This window comes from Perissodus microlepis, chromosome 18 (genome assembly GCF_051167445.1).
Source record: "Perissodus microlepis isolate ML-2025 ecotype Zambia chromosome 18, ASM5116744v1, whole genome shotgun sequence".
Classification (NCBI taxonomy): Eukaryota; Metazoa; Chordata; class Actinopteri; order Cichliformes; family Cichlidae; genus Perissodus; species Perissodus microlepis.
The window spans coordinates 9,049,407-9,068,645 of record NC_140478.1 but is presented as its reverse complement, the minus strand read 5'-3'; the positions used below and the strand labels follow the sequence as shown (position 1 = coordinate 9,068,645).

The 19,239-nt window shown below is 38.2% G+C and overlaps 1 protein-coding gene across 1 annotated transcript in view; it reads left to right on the top strand.

The window, feature by feature from the left end:
- LOC146367226 (vertebrate ancient opsin-like) overlaps positions 1–15,883 on the top strand; it is a 79,073-nt gene extending 63,190 nt beyond the window's left edge. Inside the window, exon 4 of the mRNA XM_084911710.1 lies at positions 2,678–15,883. Coding sequence (XP_084767836.1) covers positions 2,678–2,959 — 282 coding nt within the window. The 3' untranslated portion in view covers positions 2,960–15,883. The remainder of the gene's footprint in view (positions 1–2,677) is intronic.
- Positions 15,884–19,239: the final 3,356 nt, after the last annotated feature.

Below are 19,239 nucleotides of genomic sequence, written 5' to 3'. Positions count from 1 at the left end.
AGCCTATTTTGTTATACGGAGACCGAGCGACACCACAGGTCCTCAATTTCTCATCTCCAGAGGGTTGTTATGTTTATCCAAAGCTGACTCTGCAGCATTAAGAACAATGGAGATAATGATTGTGGATGCCAGTGCTGCTCCAAAACTAATGGGACATTATTCCTACACCGAATAAGGTTAATGCAAAAAGTCAATTATTCAGAGCAGCATGATAGAATTTTATTTTCCCTAAAACTAAAACAAAAAAATCAAATTCATTCTATTTGCTACACATTCACATTTTCCTCATTAGATCAAACAGCCAACGCTTTCAGAAATGCAAGACAATGACCTGTGCCACAGTTTTTAGGGTAAACCCCAAAGGCTGGGGAAGCTGGCCGGTGAACGGAGGCTAGACCACAAACACAAATGTAAGTGGTAAAAGCAGAATAAACTTAATAATGTGATTATTTGTGTGTGTGTGTGTGTGTGTGTGTGTGTGTGTGTGTGTGTGTGTGTGTGTGTGTGTGTGTGTGTAAATCTGAAAAAGAGGGCATTGCCTTCAGGAAGAAATCCATGGTTTTGAAAGGCCACTTGAATGAAGCCTTGTGCTGAAAAAAAGGTTTTCTTTTTCTTCTTGTTTTTTCTTTTAGCACCTTTTGCTTCCCCTGCTGTACAAACTTTTAATGAAATGATTAAACTTTTTGGATTTGGCATTTAGCAGGTTTGGCTTCAGCATGGAGTGCACTTTCTGTTTTAACTGGCACAACTTTCATGTTGTTAAAAGTGCTAAATGATTTGTGGCACTGCACAACACACATTGAGAACCTAATTGGGAACATTTGGAATAACCACGTATGAGAATACATATACAAAATAAGCCCATTTTCTCACCCCTTTTTTTGTGTGTGTGAACAGTAAGCACTGAACTCACATTTAAATTTAAACATTTCTTTTAAAATACAACACACCCCTTTTATTTCTTCATAATTTGCTTCCAATCAACCAGACTGGAAGCCAGAAGCTCAAGTAATAGTTGGCTTTCTAGAGAAGTAATTTACTAAGTTTTAATCTATGAAAAATGCTAAAGATGATAGAGTTTCACAGGAATAAAATAGTATTTTTGCACTAACAAGGTAATTCTCAAAGCCAGAATATAATAAATCTAATATAGTGTTATATATTAGAGGAGATTGAACAAGTGGGGTGAAAGAAGAAATGGTAGCCCCAAAAAAAGAAGGTGGAAGGGTAGCTGTCAAGCCATTTCTAAGTAAGGATGAGGTATGCCAAATCACACAATAACTTGTGTGAGAATCAGTGGCAACAGGTCTTATGGAGTGATGAATCCACATTTGAAATTGTTAATTTAAATAAACAGCCATATGTAGAGGTCAGGAGAGAGATCCAGCAGTGACAGTCTACAGCCATCTGTAAAACACGGTGGAGGCTTTGTTGGGGATCTTGTCAAAGTCGACAGAATTAAAATACCACCAGACTGTAATCCATCATGCAAAGCCATCTGGAGAGCATCTGATTGGCAACAAAGTCATTTTTCACAGCACAGCAGAGGTAACACAGTAGAACCTGGATACACCCTCCACTTGCCATCCTTTGCAGGGGCGTAATTCCCCCCCCCCCCGTCAGACCTGCAGGTCTGACAGCAGGAGGTGTATCATTTTTCCACCAACACGAAAGGGGTGTTTTTTGTTTTTTCATTTCTTGGTCATAAGCAGAGAGTGCTTGCTGCGCTGTCCTTAGACAGCAAACGTGACGAAACTATTCAGGAAAAAAACGCCGCGTATATATTGTTTATCATGACTCTGGCTTTACGTGGCCTATCAGCACAATTTAAAAACTGGTATATATGACCTTGTTTCTTGTCATCTTGACGTGCTCATGTGATTGGCTTACCACGACTACTTTATTCTTTCTCAGTCAAACAGCAGCACTCATGCGTTTGTTTTGCCCCCTTAGCTCCGGGTGTTGTGCCAAAAAGTGATCGTCGGGCAGAAAGTGATTGCTGTCTGCCAGACCGCGCCCAGCTGTTTATAGCTGTAGCGCCCAGATTACTTACATAGTCAGCTACTTCCGTGCAACTGAAGGTGCGGTAAGCTGAAGACAGCTTCAACCGTCTGTTTGCTGAAAAATAGTAACGCGACCGCATTTTCTTGTTAGTAACTGTAACGGCGTTGTAACGATAGAAATAGTAATTAGTTAGATTACTCGTTACTGAAAAAAGTAACGCCGTTATTCCCATCACTGGTTATTACCAGTAAAATAGTTGCATGTTTAATCATCTGGGAATTTACCCAGATTTATTTACTTATTTAGACAGAGATCTTGATGTTCAGCACAAAGTTACGCCGATGATCCTTTGCACAAATAACCTAAATCAGTTATTACATTGAAAATACAGTGATGGCTCACACTCATAAATAAGAGAGAGAAGAGTGAGACTAAGAAAATAAAGATTATGAGTCACTATAAACTTCCATCTTGAAGAAGCAGCAACCTTGCTAAAAATGCATCAAGCTGGTATTGTCCTTAAAGCAATATTAGAAAAAGGTATAAAATGCAGCTTAGAAACATTAGAACTAAGTATTTAGTTCATAAAGTTTTGTCCTCTGTGGTCTCTTGCATATAACTGTGTAGTTTAAAAGAAGCTTGACCATATGTTTGTGCTGTATGCTTGCCTCAGTTTTACAGGTGCTTCCAAGCCCTGCTGCAGTGTGAAGCTCCTCGACGAGGCTCCAGCTTAAAGAGTTCCTCCAAGGTCCCCACCAAGGCCATGAGGGGAGTAGCAGGAACTGGTCCCCGCCGTACTAACGAATTCCTATTTATGGTAGCCTCATTGGGTCAACCAGCTGCTACAGTCCCCCAACTGGGGCTCTCATGTGAACCTACTATCGAGCTCACAAAAGCCCCTTCTTCAGACAATAAACCTGTTGTAGTCTCACTAGTGGCTCACCGTGATGGCTGACAATTGGTTATATAATCATAAAACCCTAAGGTCCCCATCCAGGAGATCAGTGAAAATGAAAGAGGTGGTTTTACTGAGACTTAAAAAGCGGCGGTCTGCCAGTCCAGGTGGATTTAACGTGACTCCAGCATTAACGCTGGCCTGCCTAGTACAGATGATAAATCAGTAAGAAAGGGCTGTCTCTGGAAAATGTGAGCAACTATCAGAGATGACAGTAAATCTACAGAAGCTGGGAGTTTGTATTTTTTACTGAGAAAAGAAACACTCATGATCCTTTCTTAGAAAGCACATTTAAAGGATGCTCTTATCAGAGTTTTGGAGTCAGAATGTAATAAAAGAGGAATTCTAAGGATCATTTTGTGCAATATCTCATTCTCTTAAAATGTCATAACAATAGCGTGTTCAGGAGTGCTGGGGAAGGGCTATGATTGGTCTGTACTGATTGTTACTGACAGCAGTTACAAAGTGAAGTGAAATTGAAGAACACCAGCCACTTATGACTGCAAGCTTTTTGAAGTCCTTCAGAATGAGATAACTTTAATAATCTGTGCAAGGGGATTGCTTTTGCAGCACTTGCACAAATAAAACAAAGTTTTAAAAGTACACAGAAACACAAGAAAGTGTAATGCAATAAAAGTACCTGAGAAACGACAGAGGTGCAAACTTAAATGGAAGTGGTAATAACTTTACCACCATAGAGTGGCAAACTCTATAGAAAACTATAGAGTTAAGTCTTTAAACCAGCAATAGTAGCGGCCATAACAGTTACAAGAAAAAAATCAAACAAGTGCAATAAGTCAAGATGTTAAATTGGATAAAGAGAAGGAGTAGCATTCACAATTAAATGTCTTAATAAAAAGTTAATTGTACATTTAACATTGCTAGTATGCTGGGGGTGTTTGGATTTTTTTCAGGGAGATAGACTTTGGAAAGAAATACTGTAACTGCAAGTTGGAAATCTCTGTACATTCAGTAATGGCTATGAATGTGCAGTCTAATGTAAAGGAGTTTGATGAAATGCAGCATCTAGCAATGTTAAATATTTAGCACTTGTATACCTCGAATTTTATATTCATGCTGTGTTTTGTTAGAGTTTTAAATGTGTATTTAGAGGAAAGAGGTAACATCCTAAAATGTTAGTAGAAGATTCAGATAACTACGAGTTTAGTTTATTGTTCATAAGCATGCTATCTGCAAAGTTTGGAAACAAATCAGCTTGGCTCATAATCTTCACAGTAGCTGATATATTTATTTTCTCAAGAGTCATTCTGCAGAGTTTTGCAGTTCAATAATCAGTATCACATCTGACAATGTGCTCCAAAGTGTCTTCAAAGCACTCCATTGCAAGCAACTCATATAAGTTAAATGGAAATAATTTGCTTTATCATATCATGTTTTCCATGTATTTGTCAGCATCTTGGTTTTTGGGTTTTTTGCTAAGAAATTTAAAATTTCTCCGTTCTTGAAATGCAAAGATTACAGTATGCATCAAAGCTGTGTTGTCAGTAAATGTTTAAACTGTATATGATGTGGAGCCACTTTTGCTACTGCATACAGCATACACCTGTTGGCTACAACAATGACAGCAATGACATGTGAGGTGAAAAACATTGATTTTATCATTACCAATCTGTCAGTGTGTAGGAATTATTGGGCAGCAACAATCAACATTTTTTTAAGTCCAACCTGGAAATAACTTACAAACAAGAGAAAATGGTAAGTGTGCCCATTTTTCTTGGTCAGCTTCTGATGGTTGGACAACTGGACTACTAGCATTTCCAAAATAGTGATTGTTGTGAATTTTTCCCAAAAGCGAGCTAAAGAAGGAAAACAAGTAAACCAGCAACAGGGTCATGAGCACCCAAGACTCACTGATACTGATGCACGATGATTCCTTGAAGGAGGGTTGAAGGCTGAAGAACACATTTTCTTTTCCATTATGTTGACAGCTGAGTGTATGTGCATTATTTACAAGAGGACGAGATGGCAGCAGGATGCACTACTGGAAGTAGTTAGGCAGACCAAGGTAGTGTAATACTGTGGGAAATGTTCTGCTGGGAAAGCTTTCCCATATGGAGAAGAAATGGAAAACACTTATAAAAGACTTGCATAAGATGTGGTCTACATCATATAATGAATCATATAAAGCTTATATGATTTACTCATGAAAGTGGCCACTTTCTCATTACTTTCATATATTGTTTTAGTAAATATTGAACCCCGATTCTTTTATTCTTCTACTGGACAGAGAGAACACAGACTATCCAAAACATACAAGTTTCATTCATATAATTTTTCAAGGGATCTTATATGTGTTTTCACTCTTGTATGCTTTTCATACAAGTTTCACACAAGACAGATACAAACTTTATAAGATTAATATAAATCTTTTCCATATGGGTTGGTTTTGGAGTTCATGTGACACATTAAGCTGTATCACATAAATATTGCTGCACACCATGTATATTTCATGGCAGGGTATTCTGAAATGACAATGGGCTCTTTCAGCAAACTATGCTGCAATATCAACTGCAATGTTCGGATGGACTCAGACAGTAGAACGCACGGAGGCACAGAGTTGCAATGAAGGAAATTTATTTACAGTGAAGGGCGAATTTTCAGGGACAGTGTATTTACAACAGAATGTGAATGGGAACGCGGAGCCAGGACGTGCAGGTGAAGAAACACACACTGGTAGCGCACTCGATTTGGTACTGTTTGCCAAAACCTCCAGAAGGAAACGAACCAGACGAGGCGACCCGAAGAAACAGAGAGGCGAAATCCTGGGGAGGAAAACCCTGTACAGTCACCAGCGAAAATAATCCATAGGCTCCAACAGTAACGCAGGTGTCACTGCCCCTTTACACACTGAGGAAAGTTTCTGTTAAAGTTTCAAAACTGACTCACCCATAGTTTTCCTGACAGTAAAAATGGGTCTGGGCTGTTATGGGTTAAAGAAGACAGGACATCAGTAATGTCTCATGTATGTATATGTTAAGCAATGATTTGTCATTAGCTGTTCAGGGGATGTTATGGGTGCATATAGAGCTATTTAATGTAGTTTGAGGGCTGGCGTCATTTTTTGTTACTAGTTCAAAACCCATATTCAAATGAAAATGTTGACTGTGAGCTCTCGGTCTAAAAAGCTTATTGCCTGCATAACCCTGAGCCTAGAGGAGATTTAAGCTACATTCATTTTGTGGTGAAGCTCTTAGAGCACCACCAGTGTATAGACATTTATTGTAAAAGAAAAAAGCTAACATGAGATGTTAATTATAGCTGATAAAACCTTCGGCTGCTTTAAAAAGTGTTTAAACAGTGATTCAAGAGACTTCAGTGTTTTTCAGTGTTTAAACTATAAAATGACGAGTAGGGATGGGTATCGAAAACCGGTTCTTGTTGAGAACCGGTTCCCACTATTTCAATTCCTTGGAATTGTTTGCCATTTTTGCAAACGATTCCCTTCTTGATTCCAGTCGCCCCGAATGACGTCACCACGTTGCGGAGCGTCATTTACCTGGCAGGAAACATGGCGGCTCAAACGCTCAAAAGTTTGGTTATACTTTTCGAGAACGGATAACAACAGGGCAACTTGCAATACTTGCAAAGTAGATATTTCATTTAAGGGAGGAAACACTACGAATATGCAAAAGCATTTGCTCACAAAACACGCGATAACCTTAAATGAATGTCGTGTTTTTAATTCCGCTCCGGACTCGTGAATCAAAACCTGCTATTACTGTGCATTTAGGTGACCATGATGAGAGAGACAGACAGAGTCTGGCTGGCTCAGATGCTGGCAGTTCTCGCTGCAGTCTACCGGTAGCGTCTCCTTTCAGGCCAGGATAGACGAATGTCACCGAGCAGTGACTAAGTTTGTGGTAAAAGGCTTGCACCTATTTGCCACAGCAGATGCCCCCGATTTTCGGTAAGTGAATGTGTTTAATTGTAGGCAGGGACATTACTGGATATTCTTGTGTAATTGCTACAGAATAATTTATGTTATACTTTGTTATTGCTACAGAAGAATATTTATTTTATTATTTTACATTTACAATTTTTTTTCCTGGGGACCTTGTGACACCCCATGGAAGAGCCATAGGCTGGATCTCTTAAGATGTCACTGTTGGGTTTGTAAGGCCATGTTACTCCTAAATTTCTATCTTGTTCAAAGAGAAGATATAAAACAAAGTTCTAAGCTAATCGACCTTAGTGTTCTCCTTTTTTTTAAAAAAAGAATCGATAAGAGAATTGATAAAGAATCGAATCGTTAAACAGAATCGAAAATGGAATTGGAATCGTGAAAATCTTATCAATACCCATCCCTAATGACGAGCATAGAAAGATCGATTTTTTACAATAAATTATTATTATCTATTCTTTCCAAGCTGCAAATGTTTTTTTGTTATTTTTTTTGCCTGTCCCGTTTGGTTCTTTTGCCATCAGAATTATTGTCTAAAGGCGAGGAAAGATGCCCAACGGATTTACTTTACCAAATTGACCATCCCAGCCTTGCCGTAATGGTCTATTTGATTCACCTTTTATTGTTTAATTTATTTATTTTTTTATTTTCACTTGCTAGATACGGGACAGACTTGAATGAGGAAAAGAAAAGGGAGAAAGGAAGAGGGGGAAAAAACAGCGGAGAAGAGGGACGGGGATAAAGGCAAAAAAACAAAAACCAACTAAATAAGCAGACAAAAAATATATATATATATTTTATATATATTTTATATATATATACACATATATCAATCACCTGGATCACCTGTTGAGAAAGAAAAAAGAAAACAAGCAGAAGAAAACGAGAGCAATACAATAAACAACATCACGATGATATATGGGAATATAACAGTAAATACTAAATATTAAACATTATTGTGCAGCACGTAAGATCGACAGCGCACAGTGTGCTTTGAGGTAGGAGCCAAAAAGGCTGTAGTTTGTGTGTGCGAGCACCCGTGTGTACACAAGCTGCAAATGTTGATCAGTGTGTAGAAAGTATTTTCCAATGCATCTTGTGTTCATAGTGCAGAACACAAGTGGTTACACTACAGCCCAAGTTTGATTCTTCTCTTCTTATCTCTTCTTAGCTCTTAGTATCAAAAGCACAAAGACCAAAAAAGTAAACCTTAAAAAGCATTGCTTTTTGCATGCTGTTATTAATACTGAATTTCAGACTATGTGTGTCAGATAGCAGAAGATGTTTTTTTATTACTTGAGGTCCTGGGAACTAGTTCCAAGGACCTTTAATATCTCAAATCTGGGTAGAGTCAGGAGACAATCTGTCTCTGACATTATGATGATGGACTTCATTAAACCTGAGTCTCAGGGCATAATGTCTGATTATTTAACTGAATAGTCTCAAGGCTAGACTGAAGATGGGGTGAGTAGTATCCTTTGTTCTTTGTTCTTTGATCTTATATCAACAGTGATTATAACTGAGTAATATTACATTGTTCCAGAAGCTGTGAGTAATAATGTAAAACAAATATGTGCCTATGAGTCAAGGAGTCTCATCAAATTTTTCTGACTGTAAGTCAGATTTGACAAAATAACTGTATAAGATGATGTTTTAGGAGGTTTTGTTACTTGCAAGTGATTAAAATGATTGCATTTCACATTGTAAAGTTAAAATATATTTCTGAATTCACTAATAAATTGAGTAAGACAAAAATAAAGAAGTTATTAAAAACTGAGCACTCACTGAGAAATAGTGCCCTCTTTTTTTCCCACGTACCCCATAATTCACAGTATGATGAATATGCCTACAGTGGAACCCCGACTTACGAAATTAATTTGTTCCCGAGGGTCTTTCGTAAAACGAAAATTATCGTAAGACGAAGCACCCATCGCACGTTTTGACTGAGGCGATGCTGAACGACAGGCTATAGGCTAATTGCTATCTAGAACAACAATACGTCGTTGAAGTGGAACAGCGAAGTACGGAAGCCAAGGGGTTGTCACATGATTCGGAAGGCATTGTGGGCATTGTAGGCTCAGCCAATCAGAGCCAGCGGATTTCATTACTCGGGCATTTTGCCGTAACACGGGCAAAAATATTGCCGTTCAGTGCCTTCCTAACTTGAATTTTTCGTGAAACGGGGTATTCGTAAGTCAGAGTTCCACTGTATTTTAGGGTAAGTCTTGAAATATGAGATGATGGGTGTTATTTGAACAGTTATATGATTGTTAAAATGCCAAAGGGTGAAAATGACTCTGTTGTGGTCACTACCACAAATCAGTAACATTCTAATGCAAAATATTGCCATTTTACTTCCAGCAGGTTATCATATTAGTACCGAATATTATTTTACAATTACTAATTGGTTTTGCCTCATGGGCATGCTTGTTACCACATTACCACTCCAAGCCTTTGACCTGTAATTATCCAGTTAAACAAACTGTTCATAAAAGACAGTCACTTGGATATTACTTTGGTAATTAGGTGGTAATACCTTCCTATTTCCACAATATTATCTTCTTGTTACCACCCCATAATTACCACATTATTACTGAACTGTGGTGGTATCCATTCACCCACCTAAATCCATGCATTCAATCTTTCTCTTTATTACTTTTTTAGTACCTCTCCACGCATCTCAGCCAAGTGTTTTGCCAAGGGCTCCTTAAGTTATAGTGCAAAGAGAAAACAGGATTGGAAAAAAGTTTAGCACTGCTCAAACACAGATTTGTCCCTTAATGTAATAAAACCATATGGCTTTATCTTCAAAAATAAAGTATGTCTTATTTGCCTATTAAAGGAAGCATGAATGAGATAGTAATAGGATGCTGGTTGATTTTGATGCATTCACTTAATAGGGTTCCCATCTGGTATAGACAAAGGCGTAGATTTGGCATGGACGGAAGGGACATGTCCCCACCAATATCCAGCGATTATTGAATTGTCCCCACCAATAATTTGATCTCTTCGAGTAAAGAAAAACAAACCCGATAGAGAGAAAAAAAACGATCTTTCAACATCTCATTCACCCAGCGGTGCAGAAAGAGATAAATTACGTTCTCTACTGGAGTCCTACCTCATGTGACAAATATGGCCAATGTGATTGGCTGTGCCTTTCAGGGAGTTCTGTTTAGTTTTAGCAGCGGCAAGCCTGCGCTGGAGGATGGCAGCACAAAGGAAGAACCTGGATATAAGAAAGTATTTTTCAAAGAAACCTGCAAGTCACTTAAATCCAAGTAAACCCATGAAATGTGTCCGTCACAATAACGTTACAGGCTATGCTAGGCTTTGGCCCACATCAGTCTAAAATTGTATGTAACCATGAATAACGTGTTTTGGAAACTAACTGCACAACAGGAAGCACTATTAGTTCTCTCAGTCTCAGAGCAGCATTTCTAATTTTGATTGAAACTGTCAGAGAAAACGACAGCTTCGAGCAAGCCAGGATATTAGTTTACAGAGGCTGTTAAAATTATATGTCTAACATTAAAATGTTGGTGACACAATAATTTCATCCTAATGGCACTGACATATTCATAGGGTTAATTTTTGAGACAAAATGTCATGAGGTAGTCATGATTTTGCAAATATTCCACCTTGTAGTGCAGTTTGCACAAATTGTTTTAAAAATGCACTCACCCTACAAACATTACTGATGAGTCAAGATCTGCACAAATTGACAGAAGCACTGAAGCAGCTACACATTTTATTCTTATTGTCATGTATGTCCTATTTGTCAGGTGACAGAAGAACCAACACAAAGCTCAGAGAGTAATGGTGATACAAGATCACAGGTGAAATTGGATGATGACCTGGTGGTTCAATGACTGTATTTGAAGCACATGTGTGACTGCATGTATTTGGAATGTCTCACGGTTATTTATCAGGTGACAGAGGCAGCGCTGCCATGTTGTAGCTCAGACAGAGGTGAAGAGACGAGGTCACAGGTGACTGACTCATGATTTGGTGCTATTGATTAACTAGTATTTATTGTCATGACAACTGTTTGGCTGCTGATGTAATTTTACAAAGAATCTGAATTGACATGTCTCACTTTTTATATGGAATATGGCTGAAGAAAACTAAAGTCTAAAATACTTGGTCATTTGTTTAATAGTAATTTAACATTATATAATTCACATATAAAACTATGAATTGTAATTTTAAATGGTTTAAAAGCATGTAGAATAGCATATGTAGGCAAGTATATTTCTCCTTTCTTTTAATCAAGAAGCAAAGACAAAAAGGAAAAAAATAAGAAGCAGGGCAGGGTTCGGTGGTTGAATCATCCGTCCCCACCAATGTCAAAACCAAATCTACGCCCTTGGGTATAGAGCATAAACATGTCAACATGTATTAATCTGTAAGTTAAAATGTTTTATTGTGTTTGTATTCAAGCAAATGAGAGTAAAATGGGTTACCCCTTATTTCCAATCCACCCTGTGCCAGTAGCAGCTCTAACAGCAGATACTCAACACTATTGCAGTCTGATTAAAAACAGAGCATGTCAATATTCAGAAGCCTAACGTTTTCCTGAGAAAACTCCAATGTTCAATTTAGCTTTGAGTATAAGAAACACCCAGTTAGGGCTACAGTTACAAGGAGGAAATACAGCTGTGAAGTTCAAATTAAGCATCAGAATGAGGAAGGAAGGTGATTTAAGTAACTTTGAACATGGCATGGAGAAAACCACATCAGGTGCCTTGGGATTTTTTTCTATTTTCTATGTCTTTGTCTATTTCCTGTCAGCTAACAACAGGACACTGGCTAACTACCAGAAGATTGGAAAAATGCTGTCTGGTCCAATGCCCTCAGTTTCTGCTGCAACAGATTCAGTCAGAATTTGGCATCCAAAACGTTAAAGTATGGATCCATTCTGCCTTGTACAATCAGTTCAGGTTGCACCAAAGGACTCTGTCGACTGCACATTCATGATGCATTTTATCTTTGTTGTTGCTAAATAAATTATTAGAGTGGACATGAAATGCTACACACATAAAGGCTAATATACACCATGGAGCCCCGCTCTGATGTCCTGATGTCATGTAGTTGGTCGGTTGATTGCAGCTAATAGACTTACATTAGTTTATGTTAGCTAACTAATGACAGAATCGATAACTCAGAGGAAAATAACCACAATAAAACTAAAAATCAGTTGAAAGGGATCACATTTGTCCTGCCCCTGGATGCAACAATGAGTTTTATGTTAAGAAACCGAGGCTATACTGTCCACTTTTATTGTCTGTCTCTTTAGCAGTAAGTAGCTGATTGCTGTTTGGCTAGCTGCACTCAAACGGGAAAATCCTGCTGTTAGCCGTAATGTTTGGGTTTGTAAAGCACTTTATAAATAAGAACAGTGTGGACGAGTGTTTGAGTTACCAGACCAACAAGCTGGAGTCCACACTCCAGCTTTTCCAGTTGTTCCTGATGTTTGCAAGATGCTATCAGCACTTTTTTATGCAATAAAATATTCTCTCTTTTACCCAAAAAAATCCTTCACTTACATTTGGGCTTCACTTTTCCTCACTTCTAATATGAAGTAATCCAGTCAGTGAGATGATGTTAGGGAAAAACAAAAGGTCTCAAAAAAGTGTGGTACCTCTTTTTTGGAGCCGCTACTTTCTTTTGTTTTTCCTTCGCACACATGACCTATTTTCCCTGCAGACACACCGATGGGATTCCCGATCGTGCTTCGGTAAGAAACTTGGTTATGTTTGTGGTGTGATGTGCATATAGTGGCCTGTTATATTGTAAACTGTCTGGATGTACTTGGGAAGAGCTGATACTAATGGTTCCTGAAACACATGGAGTGTTTGTCTTTGAGTCCTGCCAAACTAGCCAGACTAAGGCAGTTGTAGTATCTGGCAGGCTGCCCAGTAACCGGTGGGCCCAGCCAGCTCTCTGATGATAAAACACACTGTAAATGAGTGCAGACAGCCCAGGGGGTTCTATGGATAATTGATTAATAAAGTCCACTGTCACATGAAACCACCCACCATGACGTTTCTCGCAGGCTTCCCAAATTATATGTTTGACCACCCACAGGACAGGCTTAGAGCTCAACCCAATAACATTTAGACAGTATCAAAGAATGTCCTTGCAAATTGTTGCTGTGGCTGTGAGGGTTTTGTTATGTTTTACCTGCTTATAAATGATTATTTAAATAATTTATTCCTTTTACAGCTTGATTGCCATTTAGCTTTAGATATTATCACCTTGATTTTCTTTTATTTGATTTGTTAATACGTTTCATTGCATCTGCCAAGTTACACACAAATTGTTACAGAGATTATTTCATATTTAATTTTTTTCCCCATTTAGCTTTGTTATTTACATGTAACTGTATCTTGCGACATACTGCAGCATTTGGTCTATAACAAGCTGCTACAAACAAATTGCCCTTGAGATTAATGAAATAGTTTGTACTGCATTGTATTCCATTGTTCTGTACTGTATTGTTTCCTTGCTGCAGTGGCCTTATAGTTAGCTCTCTTGCAAAAAATGTAATGCAGTATGTGTTTCATATACAGTGGCTGCCTCCTTCAAATTGCTTGTGTTACTGAGTGCATCATCCTTGGAATAGCAACTTTGTATAATGCAAGGTTATTCTCAGTACATGCTGCATTTGGAGACTATACAGGTCGAGTGTTCAACAAGCCAGTGACTGAGGCTCGAAGATGATAGGAAAACAACAGGTTTCTATAAATAATCATATAAGCACCACTTCTTCCCAACTTTTCCTCTTTCTGAGAGTCTCACTGAACCAGCCTTGGTCTTTCTAAAAGGTTCCCAATTAATTTCTGTCACAACCCCCATGACAGTTCCTTATTGGTTTGCTGTTCTTCTCCTGTTGATCCATGACCTCTGGATGCAAAGATTTATTGCATCTGGTGGTTCTGTATACTTAGTGAATGTAGGTAGGTTTTGTTCCCTGGCGCCTGTTCTTTTAGTTACAGGGTTTGTAGTATAGAAACCTTTGCAGTGATGTCACAAAGACAATCTTTGGAATCTCATTTTGCTGCACTTTTAACTGAAGATGCAAATTATTTAAATATCAGCTAAATTACAAACACGTTTTAAAATCTGGTGGTCTGCTCGACTCTGAATGCACCACTCTGCTTGGTGAGAATTTTCGACCCGACTTTGTCAAGGTTAATTAGTGTATTCAGCTTTAAAACTCGTTTGACAGTTTGGTCGAAATGAGATTCATTAATACAATAAAATATTAACCGATGGGGAATTTCTCTGCCAAGGTGGCTCACAACGGAAGCCCGTCTGGCAATAGAGTGCAAAAGGAAACAGTGGTAGTCGCTGGATTGATACACTTCATGGCAGATCACAGACTGTTTGGGGGATCTTGGGAGCATCAGATACACTGATTATTATTAAATGTTGGCATCACTGCAATGGCGGGCATGACAAACATGCCTATACAAATTTTAAGCACCTAACAAAAAACTGAGGATGCCAGTGATTATTTTTTATAATTATTCACATAGTTAATACCCTGTTGCTAGCCACAGATCTTGTTCGCCCACTTTGTAAAGTGCTTTCAAGGCAAAGCTTAGTAAAAGTCTGTTGCTCTCTTATTCATCACTGAGACATTTTCCACTACATCTCCTGCAAACTTGAGAGATAATTTTTCTTTCATGTCCTTTTATAACTGGTGGGTGTAACCTGAAGCAGTTCTTGGTTCTTGCTGCTATTGATAAGGGCCTATTCACTTTCCCATGATGGCTCAAACTGTCACTTCTTGCCAAAAGCTTTATTCAGAGAACATTTAAGCTTTTTGGAGCCTCCCATTCAGTTGTGCTTCAAGGTCATGAGCAAACATCCTCTTTTCGCTTTGTTGAGTTCTGCTTTATTAAAGACTCACTAAGTTATAGTGGGTAATTTATGAAAAGAGACAACTGCTTTATGAGACTAAGTCAAAAAACACGGCCTACATTTATTTGATGCCTTGATTTCATGTATGTTTTGTTTTGGGGGTTTTCAGAATAAAATTCACGTTTTGGGTGCACTGTGTTGACTCTTCTGCCCGGAGAAAGTAATTAACTGAAGGGTGAAATACAAACCGTCTGCTGAACAATGGGCACTCAACCAAGAAAAAGCTGAACTCACAACATTAGATATTAAATCTCTGATCCCCTGTGGTGGTATAAGAACCACAGAAAATTATGTAGATGGCTAGTCATGCCTTTTACTGCAATATTAGATGATTTTCCACTCCAAACATGTAAAATGACATTTCAGTCACTCATCCTGCTTAAAGTCCAAATCTTAAAGATGTTTAATACAATCAAAAATAATATACAGATGTTTTCTAGTTGTACAGGCTTCAAATAGTTTATCTTTGCATATGAAATACACAAAAAGGAAAGTTTATTTGTGTTAAAGTTTATTTTCTCTCAGAAGTTTAATCTTTTAGCGCAACTGAACTGACAGATGGATTCTGCCACAGCAGCAAGGAGTAGGTGGAGCCTACAGGATGAAAGATTTATGAAGCGTCTAAGAAGAAGAAGAATGAGTTTGCAATAATAATAATTGTAATAACTGATGGGAAACATTACTGTTTCAGCATAAAAGCATGACATAGAGCCCACTGCATGCCTCCCATCCTGCACATAGCTTTCAACAAGTCATGTGACATTAAAGAGATGCTGTATGCTGCTAGTTTGACACACTTAAGCCCAATCATAAGGTTTTAATTGGAGCCTTGGGAGTCAGTAAGGAGGCCAAGTGGACAGTATCAGGTCATCTTTTCTGTGAAGTCAATGAGGACCATCTACAAATAGATCCACTCTGAGGTCTCTGATGTGAAAGAAATACTCAGTATATAAAGAAACATATGCACATTGTTGTTTTGTTTGCTGTAATGTAAACAGATGGGGAGGTGGACTTGACTAATGTATGTGCTTGTCTGAATTCAAAATATTTGATTAAAGGGATCATTTGCTTTATATCACATGTTTTCATTTCCTCTCACACAACGGTAAACTTGTCTAGAGAAACAATTGCTCAGGCACTTGAAAACAGTGAAAAATGTGTGTGTGCGTCCTTTCTATGCATGTCACAGTGATTTATGTTAGGGTTGCACTGTCTTTGTAATCATCCATCCAAGTGGAGACCACGCATGCTATTGAATTTAATTACTCAGTGACTAATACCAATTAACTGAGGAAAAGTGACAACAATGTAAGGTTATTACACATAACCCTGCTGAAAATATGCATGCTGTGTTATAGAAATCCACAAGAACATGAGGGGAGAAAAATCCCAGAAATTGCAGATGGATAGCCACAAATCTTAGTGTGAAGAGAGAAAAAACTAGAGCAGCACAAAAATGTATTCATCACAAAGTAAGAAAATGTGGGTTTTTTTCCTTTGACCACCGATGACTTTAAGAATTTTATGAGTACACATCTAAAAATCAGACTCGACCAATCTGAGCTTTCATTAAAAAGCAAGCATTTTTGTGTTCTTTTGCTTTTATTACGTGCAATCCCATCTCCCAAAAATTAAAAAAAAATGTAGGTAAAAATAAAATATTTAGCTTTTTCATGATTTGTCAAACATTAGTCACCCTCGATCAGCTACAAACAATCTTTATGAAGCCATGCTGTTACACTGTTCAGGTCGTTACTCAAAAAAAGTAATCATAGTTTTCTTAAAAGTACTGCAGTATGTTTTTTTAATTACCCACTAGAGGAAGTAATTTGTTACACTAGTCATTACATTACCTTCTCATTAATCTATAAAATGACCTGAAACACCTCCTTACATAATGACCACTTAACAATATAAACCTATAGTCTACGCCAGGGGTAGGCAACTCCAGGCCTCTAGTGCCGGTGTCCTGGAGGTTTTAGATGTGTCCATGATCCATCACAGCTGATTTAAAGGGCTAAATGACTCCTCAGCATTTCTTGAAGTTCTCCAGAGGCCTGGTAATGAACTAATCATTTAATTCAGGTGTGTTAACCCAGGGTGCGATCTAAAACCTGCAGGACACCGGCACTCGAGGCCTGGAGTTGCCTATCCCTGGTCTACGCTTTATCATTGCTCTTTTGCTCTTTTGTTCAATAAAAAGTTATTTCCATACCTTGGCTTCTGAAAATTTGTAGAAACTCCACCATCTCCCACCTCCCGCACACTAACTGAAATCAGGTGACTTTGCGCAACTGCACAAGAAGAAAGCATGTGTGTGGGGTTTTTTTGTTTGTTTTTTTACCATCAACATAATTGTAATGTAATTACTGAATTTAGTACATTAAATAGATGCATTACTGCACTACTGAAAAATGTAATGTGACTACAGTAACGCCTAACACCTGCTATGTAATACATACAAAGGGCGTTGTGGCATTGTCTTGCTGAAACAACAAGGTCTTCTGCAAAACAGATGTAATGCACATCAGCTGCATGCTGTTGCAAAGCTTGTACTTCAACTGCAATTTGATAGTGCGCTTAATGGTCCTTCTCCTCTTTGCCAAAAGGATGCAGTGATTTCTAAAGTGCTGCCTATGTGCCAGTATCACAGTCTGGCTGAATCAGATTATATGGAGTGAAGAAGGTGGACCCAAGTGCGGACACGCAAAATAACAAGACTTTATATTAACTGAAAACGAGCCGTTTATTGAAGGCTGATCTTAGCAATAACAAACAAAAGCAAATACAAAACTAAATCATAACCTAAACTGGGTGAGCTAAACATAACAAAAGCCTGGAACATGGACAAAGACATAGAGACCTGGCATGAATGCATAATCTTGGAGACAGGGTTGGATAATAGACGCTCAGACAAGGAATGAATGAACACACACAGACTAAAAGCACACAGGAGGTGATCAGGGGAAGTTTGAAACACATGGAGAAACAACTAAACACAATGAACACAGGAACACATGACCTCTTCAAAATAAAACAGGAAACATAATGAGACAGACATGGCAACATGAACTTGACAACAAATGACGTGCAGACATGAAACACATAAAAGAGAGGGGAGACTTAGCATAGGGGTTGAAAACACAAGGGGAAACTAATAAACAAAGAACTATAATGACAATCTAGGCATGATAGAAATGAACTTAGAAAACCTAAAGGACTTAAACATAAAAACAAACTAAAACTCAAAACTTTGGGTCGAAGTGGCCCAGGATCGTGACAGCCAGAAGATTAACCGTGGTACGACAAATCCTGCCAGAACCTCTGAACATTTCATTTATATTATGCACTGTTGGTCATTAAGCTCCAACATTTTTTGTATTTTTAAGTAGCATTAATCAGCTTCTCCACACTACACTGGTACTGGTACTGAAACAATAGTAGCACAATAGGATCAATACTTACTTTCTGTCCTGTAAATTCAGTATGTGACCCAAAAATAGCAGTGATTTAGAATTGTGATTCAAATTTGCACATTTTGATGAGTCATCTCATGAATTAGGTGTCACTGCTCTCCACTACATGAGCTGCCTTTATAAGTTACATGTATCAGGATCAGTACTGGTATCAGCAATACTGGCCCTGTATTTACTTGGTATTCAATCATTATCATAGAGAACTACTACTAAGTTTTCCTCTTTGCATTAAGTGAGCTACTAAAATAAAGGGTTGCTCTGTCTTTCTTAATTGGCTTGTGTGGCCACACCTTAACCCTATACGCTCACTCAAGCTCAAATAGTAATGATGTGTTTTTTTAAAACATGTTACTGGGATTGCAAACTCTCCTCTCTCCACATGTCCAGTGTACATACTGGACATAAGCTTTAAGTCAGCTATATAGAAATAAAGGAAACAGGATGAAAGCTAGAACACAACCTTGAAAACCTCAGATCAGCTTGTGCAAAGTATATACAGGCAGGATGAGCAGAGTGCCTTCGGTGTCAGCTGGTGAGATCAGAAGCATTGAACGCACTGCTTCTGAAGTCTGATAGAGGTATGAAGACCTCGATGTCTTCAGTGTCATAATATCAACCTGTGAGGAAATCTGAGTCTAGCCGTACCCTGTTTAAACTGTGAGTTCTTGCCGGAAGGTAAGATTGTGAAGGAGAACACTTGCACTTCAAGCAAGGCCATCAACTAAAATTGCTTTTATTTTTTGTTAAATATATTAATTTTCTTTCTCTAACACTTGCAGGGCCTTTCCACCTGCCTATCACACATGACAGTCAATCAAATAGCAATCATGAATAAAAACAACTAGATCTTGGATACCTTACAAAAAACATCATGCTTTGCATATTAACAACCATACACCGATAGTAGACTCAGAAATGTAACCACATTTATAAAAGTCGTATCTTTCTTAGAC